Source organism: Trematomus bernacchii, unplaced genomic scaffold (genome assembly GCF_902827165.1).
Source record: "Trematomus bernacchii unplaced genomic scaffold, fTreBer1.1, whole genome shotgun sequence".
NCBI lineage: Eukaryota > Metazoa > Chordata > Actinopteri > Perciformes > Nototheniidae > Trematomus > Trematomus bernacchii.
In genome coordinates this window covers 37,534-57,525 of record NW_022987910.1, presented here as the reverse complement: position 1 = coordinate 57,525, position 19,992 = coordinate 37,534, and the positions used below count along the sequence as shown (strand labels likewise).

General features: G+C 40.2%; 1 protein-coding gene across 1 annotated transcript in view; it reads left to right on the top strand.

Annotated features, from left to right (window-relative positions):
* Positions 1 to 13,259, top strand: part of dpf1 (D4, zinc and double PHD fingers family 1) — a 41,764-nt gene extending 28,505 nt beyond the window's left edge. The window contains exons 9-12 of the mRNA XM_034114983.1: positions 6,133 to 6,252; positions 8,744 to 8,856; positions 9,502 to 9,583; positions 10,565 to 13,259. Of these exons, the coding sequence (XP_033970874.1) occupies positions 6,133 to 6,252; positions 8,744 to 8,856; positions 9,502 to 9,583; positions 10,565 to 10,635 (386 nt within the window). The 3' untranslated portion in view covers positions 10,636 to 13,259. The remainder of the gene's footprint in view (positions 1 to 6,132; positions 6,253 to 8,743; positions 8,857 to 9,501; positions 9,584 to 10,564) is intronic.
* The last annotated feature ends 6,733 nt before the right edge of the window (positions 13,260 to 19,992 follow it).

The following is a 19,992-nucleotide window of genomic DNA, read 5'->3' as shown; positions in this document are numbered from 1 at the left end:
CTCTTCCTTCTCTCGCCTTTGTGCTTCCTCATCTTTCTCTTCTTCCTCTCTTTTTCTCTCTCCCCTTTTGCCTCATTCATTCCTGAAATATTTTCCCGCTCCCTCCTCATTTGCTTCTTTCCCCACTTTGGCATCCCCTCATCCTCACCTCTTCCTCACATCTACAACTGCAGTACTGTTTTTGTTGCTATCGACAGTTATGAAGAACCGAAAGTAAAAACATGAATAGTCTCTTGTTGTTCCAAAACTCAGCCTTGTTCAATCATGTTTTTTTGTGATAATAAGTATCCACGTGTAAATGTTTTTCTTGTTAATGGCTGAAGTCACTTTTATGTAACAACAGAACAAATATAAATGAAGAAATCACCTAAATCAGTTCAACGAATGTCATGCAAATAGTTGTGATGCTCTTATACGCTATCAAATCAAGTAGCAGGCAGAGAGATGGGGAGATGAGAACATATTTAAAAAAATGATTGGTCGTGCTTTTTACAGTATTACGGCTTCCACAGATGACATTTTTGTATGGATTTTTTGTCAAAGCACTTAAGATATTCATTGCTATCGGGATGTTAAGAGCATTCCATGGAATATAACAAAAAGTGTATCTCGAGCCGGTTTCTCAAACTTACCTACCCCACCTTTAAATCACCTAAATCAGTTCAAGCGAATGTCATGCAAATAGTTGTGATGCTCTTATACGCTATCAAATCAAGTAGCAGGCAGAGAGATGGGGAGATGAGAAAATATTTTTAAGATATAAAAAGTGAGTTTGAAGAGAGAGTGAGACAAGTCAACAGGTAGGCCTATTTGTTTATGTGTGGGTGGTGGCAGAGGTAATTCCTCTTGGATTTGAAGCACTGAGTTGATGAGGCTTCCACAGCAGCCGGCCAGAGGATGAGATTATCGACCAGCCAGAGTCCGTCTGTGGTATTGATCCCAGGTCAAAGTCTGGGGGGAGACTGAGGGAAGAGAGGAAGAGGAGGTAGAATAGTAGGATACAGGAGGAAGATACTTTGGGACATTGCCAGGATGAGGATAAAGACAACTAGTCATAACTTATTCTCCTGTACTTTCTCACAGTGATACTATTTTGTCTTGTTGCTTTTCATGATGACACACCGTACGTACGCAATAGTTTTCTTACCATTAGTCACTCAATCTGTAAATAAAATATTCTCTCAAGGGGTTAAGATCAGATTCATGTATTTAATTTAACTTATTTCAGTTTCATTCTTTTGGAAACTACTCTGCTTAATTGTTGAATGCTAATCACTTCCATCTTTCTGCAGTGCAAATCGAGTAAATGACCATGTATCCAAACTTGTATGCATTTTTCTTAAACACACAAAACACTAAATGAATCCCATTTTGGCCAGCATGTTATCTTTTCTTAAATAATAGCTTCCCATTTCATGAAAATATAAATAACAAATACAACCAGATACATTAAAGTAATCATTGCAATGCAATACAATTATTTTGTGAAAAGAGAGACTTCAATTACAATAGGAGCCGGGCAAGAGGCAGTTCAGAGAGCGAAATAACAACGCTCTGTTACGAAGAGCAGCATGTAGGAGGAAGGGAGAGAAAATGAGGCAGGGGGAGAGAGAATTATAAGCAGAGAGGGAGGAAGGATGGGGAAGGGTAGGTGTTGGGTAGGGGGGGGGGGGGGGGGTGAGGAGCATTTGAGGATTCATCTCTTGCTGGATAATTCCCAGGAGGATCTCTCTCCAACACTTGAAAGCTGTGAAGTGTGCGGTTCTGCTCATACTCCTCCTGGTAATTGGAAGAGGAGCGAAGCGGAGGGGAGGGTGGGAGGGAGAGTGGAGGAGGAGGAGGAGGAGAGGAGGGTCAGGTAAAGGAGGGAGACTTGGAGGTAAGAAAAGAGAAGGATTGGAGCAGGGTGGCTGAAAGAGGTAAGGATTTAAAGAGAGGAAAAGCAGGAGAGGTTAAACTAACGAGGGGGAGAAAAAAAGACTGGTGCCATTTTCTTCTGGTTTTCTCTCCACCTGCCTTATATCTGTTTTATGTTTGCTCATTAGCTCTTTCCTCTGTCTCTCTATCATTTTCCTCTCCCCTCCCTCCCTTTGCTGGCGATGGCGTGTCTGTGGTTTCAGGCGGCTTCTGTAACATGGCCGCAGGCGTTTAATCATTGATGGAGTTTTTTTTCTCCGTGCAGGCAGGCCAGCGGGCAGCCCCAACTCACTCACATGCGTCAGGACCTGCTGATTCACTCTCTGGGGCCTCCAAACCCACACACACACACACACACACACACACACACACACACACACACACACACACACACACACAAAGACGCAGGCACACACATGCACACAGGAACGACTACAAAGGCAAACACAGATGCACACACCAACAGTGAAACGGTAGCACACAGATAAAACGTAGCCCGAATGTGTGTGGCTATCCACATGTGTGCCTGTCTAGTTTATTCCACCGGGGATTGTGAGGCCCAATCAGCAGCAGCGAGCCAAAATAAAAGCAGCAAAGATAAAAGCAATTTATTTGACCAGAACAAGAAGACAAAACGTGTTTACGTTGGCTCCAGGGCTGCACGCCGCATCTGTCTCTACAGCTTTATACGTCCTTCTGCTAGACTCAGTAAACATCTGGCTATGTTGTTCTTAAACAAGTAAATACAGATATAGTGTATATATAAGTCTTTATACTGTATCCTCTCGACATTCATTTGGAGTAGGACTTCTTCATACAGTTTGCACATAGGGTTAAATACTGTATCTCTTGAAATGGTCAGTCGGTCTACCTCTGTTAAATAGAGTGCAATGTAATTTAATAACTAACCCTACCCCCAAGCAGAATGAATCTCTCTGAATCTAATGATTACACTTTGTAATTATTTTTGAGCAAATACCTGTAAAACTACAGGTAGCCTAGAGCTGTACTTTGTTTGTGCCATTTAGCAATATTAGCATGCTAACAAGCTAACTTAAAGGGTGAACATGGTGACTCCCTGCACTCAATCACTAATCCCTAGACAGTCAACTGTGAGCAGCAAGTGACAAGCTATGTGCCAAAAAAAGTAAAAAGACTGTGGGTGCGACTGGTTGCAAAAAGAAAGCCGATTATATAAAAGTCTATGTGGAAATGACGCTACTTCTTATCTCCGGCAACATTGCCCTGACAAGTTTGTGGTCTCAGTCGCTACTTCAGGTCTTATTTAATACAACATGACGTTCAATTTGTAAATGTTGGTCCCATTTAGGGAATAATAAACTATGAAAAAGCTCAGAGAATTGATTGTTAAACTAAAATGATAGGGACTACATGATGGGAATCACTCATAAGTATTTTGGTTAAGTTAAATTAAGCACAATTTCAATGGAACTGGGCCTATACTTTGATAGTTTGATAGACATGAGAATGTGAAGCAAATATTAGAATAGAATATGCCTTTTGTACATTTCCACCATCATGTATCCGTATAGCCTACTACTGCCCTTCTGCTACTTAAATGTTACAATTATTACTATCTTTCTATAATGTGCTTTGGCAAAATTCAATACCATCGTATCATCTCAGCAATACTGTATGATATTAAAAACGACCCTGACTTCCTGATAATTTGTTAATAAAGGGGGGGGGGGGGGGGGGAAAGGACTAGGAAATATCTGCCTAACCCTCGCCAGCACATAGGTCTGATGATGTGCAGGTGTTATTTCCATAATGAAACTCTCAATTTTGAAAAGCTGACACCAGCAAGATCTCATATAATAAGCCGAAGAGGAGATTACTGAGAATTATGAGGATGGGGCCATCTGTGTTTGAAAAATAAATAGTGAATTCTCAGTGTTTTTCTGCAGCCATCGTCAAGATAACCCTCCTAGTTTTAGTATATCGAACTATACAAATACAATTTAATCGAACATATACTGTTAATCTGGTGCCCTGAGAATCCTTGTTGACAGAGAAATTAGTAATTGCATTTGGTTATGTTTCTATTGATGCTGATACAGTTTCTCCAGCTTGTTTTTCATCATTGCACCCCATATAAGAGTGCACAGCCCAGCAGTAAAGTCCTATGCAGTTTCATTCTCACTACAGATGACAGCCTCTTGCTTTTTTTCTTTTTGCTCAGCGCACTCCTGTTGAATTCTGCAGTAGCAGGTACAGCTTATTATTTCCCTCCCCTCCCCTGTTTTCTGTCAGTCTTTCTGTCTGTCTCTCCACATGATCAGAGAGTTTCTTTTATTATTTTATTTCTCTGAGGATTAAAGCCAGTGTGGAGTAGAAACCCAATCTCTCTCACTCCTCCTTCCCATCTCACCCTCTTTTCCATCACCCTGTACTCACCCCCTCCCCTTTGGGCCAAATAAGACCCCACCCTGAAATGGATGGATTAATGGCCTCTCTCAGTCTCTCATATGGCCAGGCACAAAAATAACACCTGCAGCGCTGTCTGTCTGCGCGCCTGTGTGTGCGTATCTTTTGTCTTTCTGGACGTCTCTCTGTGCATGCCTACAGTATATGTATGGTGTACCTGAGTGAAATCCACTCTATTGTATTCACTGTTGCTCTGACCTGCCTGGTGACTCATCGTGAAGGACCCATCCAGGGCTTTACATCTTAGAGGAGAAAGCGCACATACAAAATAGTCTGCAGTGGTTATGTGATTGCTTCCATTAAAGCGATTATGCAATCAACAGCAGTAAGACTGGCAGGAGGCAGACAGATAGACAGACTAACAGACAGAAGAATGGAGGGAGGGGGGGTAGATGTGGTATGCTTACCCACAGCACTCGACAGGCAGGGGGAATTTCTCTCTTGTTAATAATCATTATGAAATGGCTTCACGTGGAGCACTTGCCTCTCCGCTCAGCATGACGGCAGGTCTCTCCCAGCACAATCCTCACACACACACTCACACTTGTTCTGTCTTTCTTCAGTTCCCCCTCTTTTTTTCCCTCCTTCTCTTCCTCCTGAAAATATTAACCAGACACCAGAGGCTTCCAGTAGGCGTCCCTCTCTGTGCCTCCCCATCTCCCACTCTGGTGAGCCAGGGTTTGGTGAGTCCCAGGCTCCAGCGCAGGCACACACCGGTGCTTGTTTTTTACCATAGCAAACAGATGGAAAAGGAGAGAGAGGTAGACAGAGCGATGGGCCCGGCTGGGATGGTGCGAGAGTCTGGCAACAGGGACTTAGTTACACATCTCCTCTCTTCTTCTTTGTTTTACATCACGTTCTACCTCTTATCACTCACTGTCAGTACAATGCTCTGTCAGCAGGCAGGCCCACGCAACTTTTGGACATCTTTTTATGTATTATAGCCTGAATTGTGTATTTTTTTATCCCAAAATGTGTACTTTCAACGAGCCAAACACTCACCGTCACTCATTCCCACTGACTGCTGCGATGCAATTTAACGTTTACAGTTGTCTTGGGAACCATGGAAAGCACTGTTTGTTGTGTATAGAAGTGGTGAAGGTGATTGATGGACAGACAGACAAAACACGTTTTCTTAGTTAAGTTTCTAAACCTTCCTGCGTTTCGTGGATGCAAAGAGAGAGAAAGAGTAATAGAAGCGGCTGTTTCTATGGACCTCCCTCTATTTTGACTTTAAACTCTCATGTTTAACAGTCTCATGCAAGTGCTCTGATTAATGAATGTATTCTATTATTTTGAATATGGTTGTTACCTAGCCTTTCCGACACTGATTGAATGATTAAATCAATAATTTTACTCTTAATTTTTCATATTGGCTCCTGGCCTGGGTGTTGTACTAAAAAAGTGATTTAACTACTCAGTACTCATACATCAGTCAAAGGGGGCTATGTCAGTTTTACTGCCCCCCCCACCCCCTCCGCGGGCCTTGGACTTGTGGCCTTCCTTCTGCAGTCCTTGACTCTGTCGACGATGTTTCTCTTTCTCAGCACACCTTGCTGAAAGCTTCTCTGTATATCTTACTTTTATATTCTTCCCCTCTCCACTGTCTAGAGACTGATACAGCTCTTTCACTCCAGGGCAGCATTTCACAACACTGACTTATGAGTTTACACTCTGCTCCTCATCCCCCTTTTCTAAAAGCCCAGACAGAAGCAAACTGAAGCCCCATTTTTCTTACCTGCTTCTCTTTTCTTTTTGTTCTTCCAGCCAAGAAAGCACCTGACGGCTCAGTGATCGCCAACGGCTACTGCGACTTCTGCCTCGGAGGCTCAAAGAAGACGGGCTGTCCTGAAGACCTTATCTCGTGTGCAGACTGTGGACGCTCAGGTAGGGCACCGCTGAAGGGGATGGTTGGCAGGAGGAAGGCCGTACTCTGTTGATGCACAAATGTGTGTTATATTTACTCAGTGTAGATTTCGTATTTACAATATAAATAAATGCAAGTTTCAAATCCTGTTACGCTTAAAAATGAACGGACCATACCAGTGTTTTTTGTTTTAGCTCATCTACTACAAATCAGTGCACAGTATACTTAACCTTTTTAATAGACGTTTGCTGTTATGTTTTAGATTTCCAAGTTACTTTGTTACTTTCCAAGCAGTTACTGGCTTACACTTTCGAGAGAATTTGAAAACCAATTTGCAGAGACTGAGCCATTCTGCCATTTGTTTGATTTCTTTTTACAATAAAATCTCACAAATGTTACCTAACATGGTAGCATCACCTTGCACTGTATTTTCAGCAATTAACTGAACACCAACATAGGTATCTGGTAAAATGTGTAAATAAACATTTTATTAATGGGGACTTACTGTTCTTTAAGGCCACCGTACATAACAATTCAATTCATTTGTGTTAAATGCAGGTTCAAAAGGTCGAAATGTATAGAAACTAGTGGCTGCTTGAAAAGTAAATACTTTAAATATTCCTAAACGATATGAAATGCTTTGAAAGACAGTGGCTTTAATGTAAAGTGTACTAAAATCTTCTCTGCAAAATTGACTCATTTTTTAAACACGCTTCTGTTGCTGCTTGTTTAAGTGCCAGGAATATAAATCCACTTTAAAACCTAAAGTGCTATTTAATATAAAATTACACATAACAATCAGTTTCATGAGTGATAACATTATAGACATGGATTATTAATTTTGTAATAGTCTGTACAATACTAAGAATATCAAATAGATAAATCACTTGAGATACAATTTAAGTAATTTAACAATTTAACTTCAAGTATATGCAATTAATATGATATGTACGCTCAATAAAATGTAATATCAGTGACCTTGCCTGACCAAAAAAGACAAAATTGCTTCGAATGTCTGCAAAAAAATAAATAAAAAATGGGCTGCATATCTTTCAATCCTGGCATGTTGTACAACAACAACATACTTTACAATTGTGATATCTTAAACCCATTGTCTTTTTCTTCTTTTTGAGACCATGTTGCTTGTGCTGCAAGAAGCTTATGAGTTTGTGAGAGAATGGACTTTATATATTGTGAAGGGCCGACAGTACATTTGATCAGAGTAGAGTTCAAGTATGATTTTTTAAATATGGTTGTATTATTATTTTCCCATTATATCTCCCTTTGTTTTCATTTGTGGGCTGTGCTTGTATATCCTGGTTATATGTTTGCAGAGATTGGTTTATGGTGAAGAATGTGTGTATCACTTGATTGCATGTACTGTATATATATTTTTTTTTCTCCACATGTTTTTTTCATCTGGAAATAAAATAAAACAGAACTTAAAAATAAGTATGTGACTTGTAGTGAATGGGCTGCAGCAAGCATAAATATGGTATGGTCCTCTTCTTTATAACCACTCACATCAAGGAGCGGGGATGACATAACATTAGTACCAGGAAAAACTTATAATTATGGTAGTGCAATACATTCTAAACAGCAGAGAAGTTAAGTACAATGGAAAATAAATAAATGTTCATGTTAGATATTTAATTAGTTAAAGGGGTCCTACTATGCTCATTTCCAGGTTCATATTAGTATTCTGTGATATGTTAACATGCTTTAATGTTCAATAAGGTCTTTATTTTTCTCATGCCTGTTCTGCAGCACCTCTTTTCACCCTCTGTCTGAAACCAGAGATGTCCTGCCCCTTAGCCATATCAGGTACAATGTGTTGTAGCCAAAAGAAGTACGAGTGTTACGTAGTGATGTCACTATGTTGCTGAAGTAAACAAAGAAATCCAATGTAGGCATTTCAGACAGGGGGGGAATGTGTGGGAGAGAAACTTCGGGATTTTAGCCTTTGCAGACCATTAACACGAATAAAAAGCCATATATCACACTACAGGAAAGGGAAAACCCTAAAAAGCATAATAGGGCCCCTTGGAGACTATTGTATAAATTCCAACATCGTTTGTATCTAAAGTAAGCCAACGGTATAGTCATTTCTCAAAAACCTCAGATGCTTTATGTAAATATAGGATGCAAAGTTTTCCAAAAAATCTTTAAGCTATCTCAAATTATGTCATGTTCACAATTGTAACACACCACGGTTGGATTCCTCCTAAAATATAAATACTTATAATTAATTCGTCCGTATGGAGCAAGCTAACTGACGGAGAGATGGAAAAGGTAGATGATTGATGACTGTCCTCATAATACAGAAAGCAATGGTGAAAAAAAATGTTGTGTGGGCGTGTGCTTGTGTGTGTGTGTGTGTGTGTGTGCGTGTGCGTGCATGTGCATACTGTATGCCAATGTGAGAGTACTGTACTTTGTGTAAATGTGTGTGTGTGTGTGTGTGTGTGTGTGTGTGCGTGTGTGTGCGTGTGTGTGTGTGTGTGCACTCAGGCCACCCGTCCTGTCTGCAGTTCACAGTGAACATGACGGCTGCGGTGAGGACTTATCGCTGGCAGTGCATCGAGTGCAAGTCCTGCAGTCTGTGTGGCACCTCTGAGAACGATGTAAGATCTCACTTTTTATTATGTTGACTCTAAACACATGTGGCACACACACACATTACATACTGTACATACATAGTGTAGAACATACTACTGTTTGACTATGAGTTTAGGTTTTATAAATAGAGCGAATTTAGGGAATACACATTTCTATACTTGAAGGAATCCATTTTTTGCTCACCGATTTTTTGATCCCTCTGGCTGGAAGTTGACCACTGTGATATTCTGTTGTCTAATTGGTCCCACTGGGCTGACACCATTTTAAACCCATAAGGGATTTGCAAAGACACATATATATACACAACTAGAATAAAGGCTGTCTTTTTAATCTTTAATGAATAATAACATAAACTGTAGCGTGGACTATAAGGTCACAGAGCATGTTGATTTTTGTTGGTTGCCTTAAACAACTTTTTCTGTGGAGGCAAGTTTTCAAAATTCTACCACCCTAATAACAGTAGTTAACAGCGTTTCTAGATAATTGGATTCTCAATTTAAAAACAAGAAAAAGCTCATGTATATCAAACCTCAGCCCTTTGAATCATATTCCTTAAAACTACTATACATATAAAATCATGCTTTTGTGTGCTATAAAATCTGTCCCCACATAATAACTCCTGTTTGTGTGAATATCCTGCTCTGTTTCAGGACCAGCTGTTGTTCTGTGATGATTGTGACCGAGGATACCACATGTACTGTCTGAGCCCTCCTATGTCTGAACCACCAGAGGGTATGTACAACAATAAGAAGGAAGCATGTGTTCAATAATCAAGAGATACTGCAGAACTGAAGCTCTTCAAGGGACTGAGAACATTTTTGTTTAATTTAACCTTCTGTGCTGTAGGTGGGGAGACAATAGCAGTGAGGAGCGTGAAACCCAGAACAGCCAGATTGTGCTGACTTTTAGATATAAAAATGTTTACTTTCAGGAGTCATGTAATATGTATTTACCTTGTTTATTTATGAAAACATGTACGATAAAAGTTTGCTTACTATTCATTTAATTTATTCATTTATACATCTTAATCTAATTGTCCTGATAGTGTGTCTATCTCAACATGAATAACCATGGTAAATAAACACATTTGCCTACTACACATACAAGATGGCAGCCTTAGGATGTTTGAAGTTGTTGTCATGGAAATGAGAAGAAGCAGAGATAATCTGTTTCCATGGTAAAAGTGTCACTTGGCTGAACATACAGTAGCAGTGGCACTTGTGTTCAACACTCACTAACAGTGTCATGCTCTGCCCACACATGTAACACTTTGGATTTACAAGAAACATTTTTTAAATTCAGCAATAGTCTGTTAACTTAGGTTTACTCTCCAGGAAAGACCTGCGGAGCTCTCACATGGATGATAAACATATCTTTTTAAACATACTGTGCTGTGATGAATGCTCACGGGATCCCTTTAGTCTGATTAAAGCATGGTGTTTGTACACTAAGAGTTGGGTTTTAGCATCTATCTCAAGTTGATGTTTAATTAATGTCACAAATCCTATGCTCAAATCCACAGGAAACTAGTTGTCAAATCCCCTTCATCTGCAATCCACAGGCACACAGCATGTGGTGTTTCAACATGGAGCTTTAATTTACAGTATTACTTAACGCTCCGTCGAAAATGAAGGATTAATCCATAAGGCTTTACAATAGCAGTGATTGAACTTCAGATCTGTGTGTGTGTGTGTGTGTGTGTGTGTTGTACAGGGAGCTGGAGCTGTCATCTGTGTCTGAGACATCTGAAGGAGAAGGCCTCAGCCTACATCACCCTCACTTAATCCGCGGAGCTGCACCTCATCCTCTCGGCCCTTCATCCTCCCTCTCCCAAATCACCTCTTCGTCGTCCCCTCTCTGTGCCTCAGCTGCCCCCTCCTTCTCCTCTGATCCAGTCGCCGCCACTTTGTCTACAATCCGTCCCAGTGACCTCTGACACGACTGAGCACACAGCATCCACAGCGTTCCTGAACGTCTCTCCAGCGGCAAACCGACCTCCGTCCTTTAGTGTCACTCACATTCCCCGACGCTTGACCTGAAACCCCCCTCCCTGCCTTTTTTCTGCTCTGCTCAACAGAGGAATTCATCAGCTATCAATAAGTTAGCTAGCAAGACACACACTCCAGCCTGCCAAGGGCACTTCAGAGGCATACTGCTCCACAGAAACGCTCTTAAGGGCCCTCGGATGAGCCCTAATGATCTTCAGCTGCAACTCAGTCAAGGAGTGAGAGAGAATTAATAAAATGGATAGGTGTTAGGTCAAGGACAGGGCTTGGAAGACCCTGGATAACCATGGACCAGTAGGTTCCATTGCTGTGAAATATACACCTAACCAAAATGTATTTTCCTCCCGATGTCCCATTCCATTCACAGCAGAGCTGAGGCGTTGAACTCCGCACCGCTATTTGTCGGCAGGGCTGGCTGCCCTGTGCAGTTTCAAAGGGAGGGGAATTGTACAGAATTCTGACTGGTTCTCCATCTTCACACTTTTCAAAACTCCCCTCACTGAAAAACAATGAGCATCAGGTCAGGAACTCGAACCATCTTTGACCTCACCGCATCTTCTCTCTTTGCATGGGGTTTCCTCAAATTAATGATGCATTTTGGGATTGACACTGAAGGTTTTTATTGTGTTAGGATGTTATCCTCAGATGAGAGGAGGGATGGATTTTTTTCTCAAATCAGCTATCTCTGATCAAACAGTATATTTAAAAATGACAATTTAGGCTAAGCATCTCTCACAAATCCCTGACTTGACCTTTAATCACCCTTCCCTTCTATGAAACCATGACTGTGAAGCCAACGCGAGACTGAAACACTCCTGGTGCTTGGTGTGTATTATCTGTGTGTTAAGAATGTAGGATTGATGTGTGGACAATGCAGAACTTCGGCTTAAAACATATTTTTTACGATTCCTTTTTTATTTATTGTTTTCATCTGCATGTCGTTATTTCCAATTGCTTTAAATACTTTAAATTGAAATTGAAAAGAAAGCACACTTAATTCGCAATAATGTGTTTGTGATATGAACTATTTTGGCCAAACTGTGTCGGTTTTAAACTCAGTGTGTGTGTGCCTGTGTGTCTGTTTGTATGAGTTTATCTGAGCAGAAGAGTAATTGTAGCCAGTTTCATGCTAGGTGGCATCTGTGAGGGTATTTGGGTAGCACGGACGTACTATGAATAGGGAAAACCCAGCATTAACATGTTCTGAAAGATGTGGGAAAAAGTAATAGTTAAGTCAGCACTGATGTCCTGAGTCAAGACCAGCAAGTGTTGAGGACTTCACTTGTTTGGATACCAAAATCACAATTCAAAAGACATGTTAAAGTTTTACGGCCACACTATTACTTGGCAGAAACTCACGAAGGCCCCTGTGCCCGCCGGAAAAAAGTCCAACATTAAACTCCTCGTTAACAATCCTTAATTGTCGCCTTTCCCTTTGTTTTCTACAGATTAATCAAATTAGATATATTTCAGAGACTATAAGAAGGGCTGGTAGATTGATTTTGTTATCATCGGACAGAGTCAGTCTAGCAGTTTTCGCTGCTTCCAGTCTTAGAGCTAATGCCTATGAACACCTGGCCAAAATGTTACGCCATCTGAAATCATTAACATCATATGCTTTTGATTTATTCCTATGAATACTTCTTAAATGTAAATCTCTTTTCGTCCTTTCTCTTTCACAACCCTCTTAATTGTACTACATCGCATTTAGTTCAACAAGTCTTTGATTAATACAAAATCATCACACTGTGTCCAGTGTCCAAAAATTCGGCCATCTGCTACGTTAGAATCTAGTATAATAAATCAGCGTTTGAAGGTCAAGCTTAAGTGTTAAGGCTGAGTTGCCATAATGGGATTTATCAGGTAAACCAGCCAGCATGTCAATATATGAGGAACATCATTTTCTTCTAAGTGTTATCCTCAACTAGTTACCTGGTCTTCTCAAGGCAACTTTAATGGGCACAAATAATGCTGAAGTGAAAGTGCTGATTTGGGAGTATGTTTGCAACATTTCTGAACTGTTTGATAGGGAAGGTTTCCATCCAATGATGTGTTAGCTTTAAGATTGGAACAATGTAAATAGGGCAACTAAGGCAACTAATCGCCATTTCATACAGTATTTCATATTCTTGTGTACATAAAGAAAGTATGAAAATTCAGTTGTTTTGAATGAACATTTCATTTTAATGCTGCATCACGTCTCTAAATGGAAACTAGCAAGATCAGATGGCTTGTGGGAATCTACCTGACCTGTAATTGTGTTTGCCCTCTGATACAGAAAGACGTTAGGTGCAAATACTGTGCTACGCCCAAACTTAAAGGTAGGGTAGGTAAGAATGGAGAAACCAGCTCGAGTGCGCTAGAATTTGAAAGTACGCAGCCGAAAAAAATCTGCCCTTCCTTCAGACTTCCTTACAGAGCCCCTCCTCCAACACACACAAACGTGCACATGACCAATGAGGGCACGAGATAAGTTTGTGCACGAGATGGAAGGCTGACAGGCCATCCAGTTATTTTAGCCGGGCTGGCTAAAATAATTGGTCGTGCTTTTTACAGCGCCACGGCTTCCACAGATGGAATTCTTTTAATGTATTTATTTATTGTCAAAGCATTTAATATATTCATTGCCATCGGGATGTTAAGAGCATTCCATGGAATATAACAAAAAGTGTTTCTGAAGTGAATTACCTACCCCACCTTTAATGTGACTTCACTGATGCATGAATGACACCTGAAATGTTTCTGATTTTATATTTTGATATTGTCAGAATTGCTTTTTTAAATTATGATGAAAATGAACCTTCAACTTATTTTAATTTCCTGTTTGTTTGCTTTGTCATATGTGTCTATTCACATTTTGCACAGTGTGGCTGCATTGTCTCCCTAAGTGTTTTTATGCCTCTGCGTGTGTGTGTGTGTGTGTGTGTGTGTGTGTGTGTGTGTGTGTGTGTGTGTGTGTGTGTGTGTGTGTGTGTGTGTGTGTGTGTGTGTGTGTGTGTGTGTGTGTGTGTGTGTGTGTGTGTGTGTGTGTGTGTGTGTGTGTGTGTGTGTGTGTGTGTATAACCACTTATGATTACTGGAAGGTCAGAGAAAAGCAAACCAAACCAAAATAGTGAATTATTATTATTTTGTAGACATTTTGTTTGTCTCAGTGGAACCACTTGCATGGCCCAGTACTGCTTGAGGATTTAAATGCCGTGTACAGATGGCAACAACAGAGTACTTAAGTGTGCACATTTTACACAAGGCACTTGGATAAGCAAGAATGCTGATAGCCATTATACAGTGTGTTTAGTCAGTGCTATAAAACCAGTAGTATCCAATCAAAAAATGTTTATTTCCATTAACCAATCAAAGCATCTAGACTTGAAGTGTGTTTGAGTGGAAACAGTTTGGTGATGAAATGTTTATGATGATCTTCAATCGATAATAGAAATGTTTGTGTGGTATTTGGTGATGATGTTGATGGTGACAGAAAAGCCTTTAATTGGGAGCTTTCCATGCACTTAATAGGAAAAGCTTGGTGGAGTCAAACTCATTTTGATTGTACTATCTGGGGAAGGGAGGGGAAGCCATGGTGTTTCTTTGGAAGGGTGAGTAACAGTGTGGTCATTAAATGAAACTTGAGCCTTTCCTTTGTACAAATGGAAGGTGTTGGTGATGATGGGGGTGTCAGGGTTCAAACAAAGCAGCCCCAAAAACCTCCATGACTCGATTTTACGCCATTACCCCAACCTCCCCCCGTTGCAGGCTGTAGGTGTGGCTCGAATAGAAGGTTGGGACACTCTAGGCCTCTCTTGTATATTGTCGTCGTGTGATCTTGCTTGCACTTTTATGTTTCATTTCCCAAAAATAAGAAACTAATTGTAAGTATGTATGTGTGTGAGTGCGGGTGCACTTTTTTATTTTTGATCTTTACATTTTTTCAACGTGATTGTCTATTGTAACAACACTGGATAAAGATGAGTTTTTAATTTTAATTTTTTACCTTGAGAGGAACATTTTGAGAGGAACATTTTCTAGCCCCCACCCCGCCCCCCCTCTCTCTCTCTTTCTCTGTCTGGAACCTGGGAATGCTTTGAAATGTGGACTGTGACCGCATTGCTGTCATCACTGCTGTCAATCATTCTCTGTGAATTAATCCGACTTTCTCAATTTACCCAGTTTTTTTTCTCTCTTCCCTTGACTCATTTTTTTTCAATTAAAAAGATGAGATTGAAAAATGTGTTGATGCTATTGTTGTTATTTTGTGTGAGTGTGTATATTTGTGTTTGTTCAAGTGTGTTTCTGTTGTATAAATTACTCAATATTTATGTGATTTTGGAGAGTAAATTTGTCCGTCTAGTCGTCTGCATTGTTGCCAACCGGGGCATCTAACTATTCTGTTTAACCTTTTTATTCCAGGTAAGGAAGACTTTGCAGCCAAGGCCAAAACAGCATTTTTCCTCTTTACATTCTAAAGATAATAATCTATCAAAGCAGTGCGTTTAGGACAGTAACTCTTAATAACTCATTATCATTTCCAATTACCTCTTGTGGCTTAAATCAATTCACTAGAATCCTTCATTTTCTTTTGTGCGACGCACTCCACACATATTCTAACCCTTTCATGTGTTTGAAAAAGGGACAAATTGGCTCTGAATTGACAAAAGAATAAGGTACAGCATTGTTTTCCTTCTTTAGCTGGCCTGAAAAGCTGCGGAAGGGGGACAAAAGAGCCCCATAGTCCACAATTGTTTTCGAACAACACTGCAGAAGAGAATACACTTTGCTATTCAGGGCAGGTACAGTTTTGCTATTTGTGATGTATTCCTGGAGATGAGACATTCATCATAGCTGCTATGTTGGCCAGACCTGGCTGAGCAACAGCAGCAGGGTGAAGTCAAGCTGATCAACAATTCCATTTTTCCCCCTCTCTTGCCTGCTTCCTCTCAGAAGCCAGAAAACCAAAAAATAGTGCACACTCGGTTCCTTGGGGGAATATAGGTATTTTTAACAATATACTCCGAAAAACCAATTCCTCCATCCATCCTTTGGCAGAGCTCCAACCTTATCCAAAATCCTGCACTACTCCCCCAACCGCCGCCCTCCTGTGCATACAGAAACCCACACACACAAAAGCCCTGTGCCACACACACTCAAACATGCGTGCACACACAAACACACACAAAACCACACACACACACAGAGCCTAGAGCCCCCATCTTCTTATGAGCTTCATTACTCTGACCCCAGTCTCCCTTTCATATCTCAGAGGATGTTTATGCACTGTGTGTGTGTGTGTGTGTGTGTGTGTGTGTGTGTGTGTGTGTGTGTGTGTGTGTTTCACTTAATACAATGTGTATGAATATTTAGGCCCAGAGAAAGCACAGGTGTGTTTATGTGTGCGTCATGTGCGTGCATGTGCATACTGTATGCCAATGTGAGAGTACTGTACTTTGTGTAAATGTGTGTGTGTGTGTGTGTGTGTGTGTGTGTGTGTGTGTGTGTGTGTGTGTGTGTGTGTGTGTGTGTGTGTGTGTGTGTGTGTGTGTGTAGGACTTCCCAGCCAATTACCACATCTCCCAGACAGACTGAGACTGCCTGGGCCCTGCCAGCCAATCAGAGAGGGGCTGCGCACTGTCGGGCCGGAGGTGGTTGCTATGGTAACCACAAGGCCTGTTTGCATGGTGGCTGATGGAAGAGTGATGGATTACAGTAATGGGATGGAGGGAGAGAGAGAGGGAGGGAAGGGGGGAGATAGGGAAGAAAGGCGGAAGACAGAAGGAGGTAAGACAAGAAAGGGGTGAGGATAGGAGAAGGGTAAAGAAAGAGAGAGAAAGGGGAGAGGGAAGGAAGGGGCATTGGGTGGCGGTGGTGAGGAGGAGGAAGAGGAAGAGGGAAGGGGGGGGGACTCATACATAAAGATATTGGAAATGTATGAATGCATCTGAAATGAAGCGACTTCAAAAGATGAAAAAAGAATGAGAGAAAAATGATAAAGGGGGAGTAGTGACGGGGGGCAAACTACAGTATTGGGAAAATCGGGTTGAGGGTGCTGGAGGGTTGTAGTGTGTGATTGAATTCCCCTCTCCCCTTCTTCTGTCTGGGATAAAATGTGTGTCTGGCCATCTGTCCTTGGAGCAGACAGACAGGTAAGTGTGTGGAGAGATGCAGTCTCACCTTTCTGCCTCCACCGCAGAAAGAACTTCTCACAGTGTTTCCTCCCAATCCCCCCATGTGCTCTTACTGAAACTATAACATGAAACCCCAGATAATGTTCTTTAATAAGTCACGGAATATTATAACTGTACACGTTTTCCCAAATGCCATCTGAAGCTGTGTTGCTGTTATAAGCAAAATAAAGAAATGTAATAATTCACTGCTGTTAAATCGCTTTACAGGGGGATTATGTCCAAACAAATCCAACAAGAAAATGTGTTCCACACTTTGATGACACACACACACAAACTACCAAGGTAAAAATGTTCACTGCTGTTGCCGCTGGTAATATGCATTTATTTACAAAAAAACATATTAAAGTCACCTTGAAACACTGTATTAAACATATAATGCTTGCACATTTGATGAAAGTGTTAGAATGCAGCTATTACCATAAATAATTGTATTCACATCAAACAAGGATTTCTTTACCATCAGCATTGTGACTCTGGTATTGTTTTCAACTGTGTGTGTCATGGCAAAATATGTTCAGGCATTTATTTCTCTCTGTAGACAGGTTTAGTCACGATGATAGTGTCCCAACCTTGCAAGAAACAGTCAGGAAACTTTATAAATCTCTAGCTGTAATCAAAAAGATGGCCAAATGTTTTTATTTGGATGTGGTCAGAACAAGGGGCATCCGTCTTAGTCCCCTGGCCCTGATTTTGTGCGCCAGGTGATGATCTTATCACAGGATGCTCTCTAGATAATGATGTTACATGAACACACATCTTCCTTCGTCTATCCAAAAAGAACATACTATCAACAAAAAGCTAATATGTACAGGACTTTGATAATGCATTGTATTCAACCAGCTTTTAAAACTCTGAGACCCAAACAGGGTTTAAAAATCCTTTGCTAGGACATACCACTGAAAAATATTTAATTCAAAATCTTTTGTTATGACTCTTCTCATAAAAAATATAAAATCACAGAATATCAAGCAAATATAGCCAAGTCAAACATGTTTTTTTTTCTTGTGGTATATGCCTGTGGTTCTTGCTGTATGAGCCCAAAGGAAACCATTAGGGTTAAAGTGAATAACCAAGTGTTTTTGACCACATCCAGTGACAAATTAAAAAGCTGATTACTTTGCAAATTCAACCGATAACAATAATCCTCACGACGCATATTGGATCGTTCGCCAGAGCAAGCAATTAACAGTCAAAGTGGTTTTTTAAGAGTCTAAATATAGCTAATCAATCAAGTGAGCAGGATCAATGCAAATCAAAGAATGTGGTTTCCCTGCTCAAACTGTAAGAGGCTTGTATCGAAAGGTGAGTTTGGTATATTGCTCAGGAGTGCAGCCTTTAAGACGTGATTTCCTCTCACACACAGTACTGTATTTTCCTGTTGAACCACAACGAGTTCCCTCTCATTGACGAATAGCAAATGATTTTGATTCAAGGATAAGACTAAATTATGGGAACCCAGATCCCTGTGATCTTTTAAAGCGACAAAGCACTAATCAAGTTAATTTAAGATGCAGTCCATTCAAATTAACTTCTGGCCCAAATCAAAAACATGAAAGACGTTACTAAAATCCATCATAGTGGCACTTTAATATGTTCTCTTGTCATTCAAAGTGTCATCCTTCATGATTATCTGCCACAATCCTCACTTTTGTTGCTTTGAAGGTATCAATTCAAACAAAACAGTAATTTATTTGTGTTGATCGTTTGAATCACAGTCTATGAATCAGTTTGCAGCAATGATTATTTGCCAGGTGAATAAACACTGGGAGAGTCTGCATTCAAATAGAGAGAACAAATACATAGAATTAAAAGGTGAATTTGAAATCATAACTCAACACTGCGACCTAGAGGCAGACTTAAGCAACAACATCTGCCTTTTAAGCAATACAAATACAAAAAGTAATACCTGAATTATCTGGGAAACATCGGTAACTTATTCAAATACATACAAAAGGGAAAACAAGAGTTCCATAATCCATAAATAAATAAAAATACAGAAAGAAAAGAAACGACGACAGACAAAAGCATAGTTGCAGGACAGAATTAAAAATGATTCCTTTGATTGTATTTCTTTTTATTTCTGCTCTCTGTTCTATCAACTCAGATAATTAAGTCTTGTACATGAAATGCTTTCTATTTTGTTCACCATTTTTGTTTATTATCCAAGTCTTTAGTTTGCATTTGATTGATTCCCTCTCTCTCGAGGTTTACACTACTTACATCTAAAATTAGATAGACAACGAATTGTATGGATCATAAATTATATGTTAATTGTATTTCCCTTAATAAGAAAGCAATTACCCTGAGCAAACACAGTTACAACATCGTGTATTGCCGTTCACTGTCTTGCAGTCGTGTACTGTGAGATGTACACTGATTGGTAAATGTGAAAAATGAACGTCAGCAGAGTAATGGGAAAATACAAGGCTGATTAAATAAAGCCCCACTCTCTTTATCTTATCCCTAAGGTTCTGTGTGTTTTTGCTGGCATCAACCAGCCTCTGTGGCTTTTATTCAAGTTCAATATTATTCAACCTTCAGTGGGCCGCTTTTTATCTAAAACTATTTTGAAGGCTAGCAATCACCTGTTGACCCACAGCTCAGCATCCTTAACCTGCAGCTCCAAAATTACAGTTATACCCCAAATGTAGACCTGAACAGAGATGTAAACCCAGGATCATTCTTTTGCATGTAATGACTTTATATTATGATGTTTTTTTTAACAGCATGTAGCTGGTGAGTTGAATGTGTCTGTTGTTCTTTATACTATAAGTGTGGTGCTGGAGTTTTTACTTCTTTAAATGTTCATGTAAAACATATCCTAACAAAACTAAACAAGTATTTCACTAAAGAGACAGAAGTTCCTGAACAAATAAAAGCGTTCATGCAACACATTCGTTTGTAAAAGTTTAAAAAGTAAAAGTTGCATCGCGATTGGGCTTAGAGAAGATCCTCCATA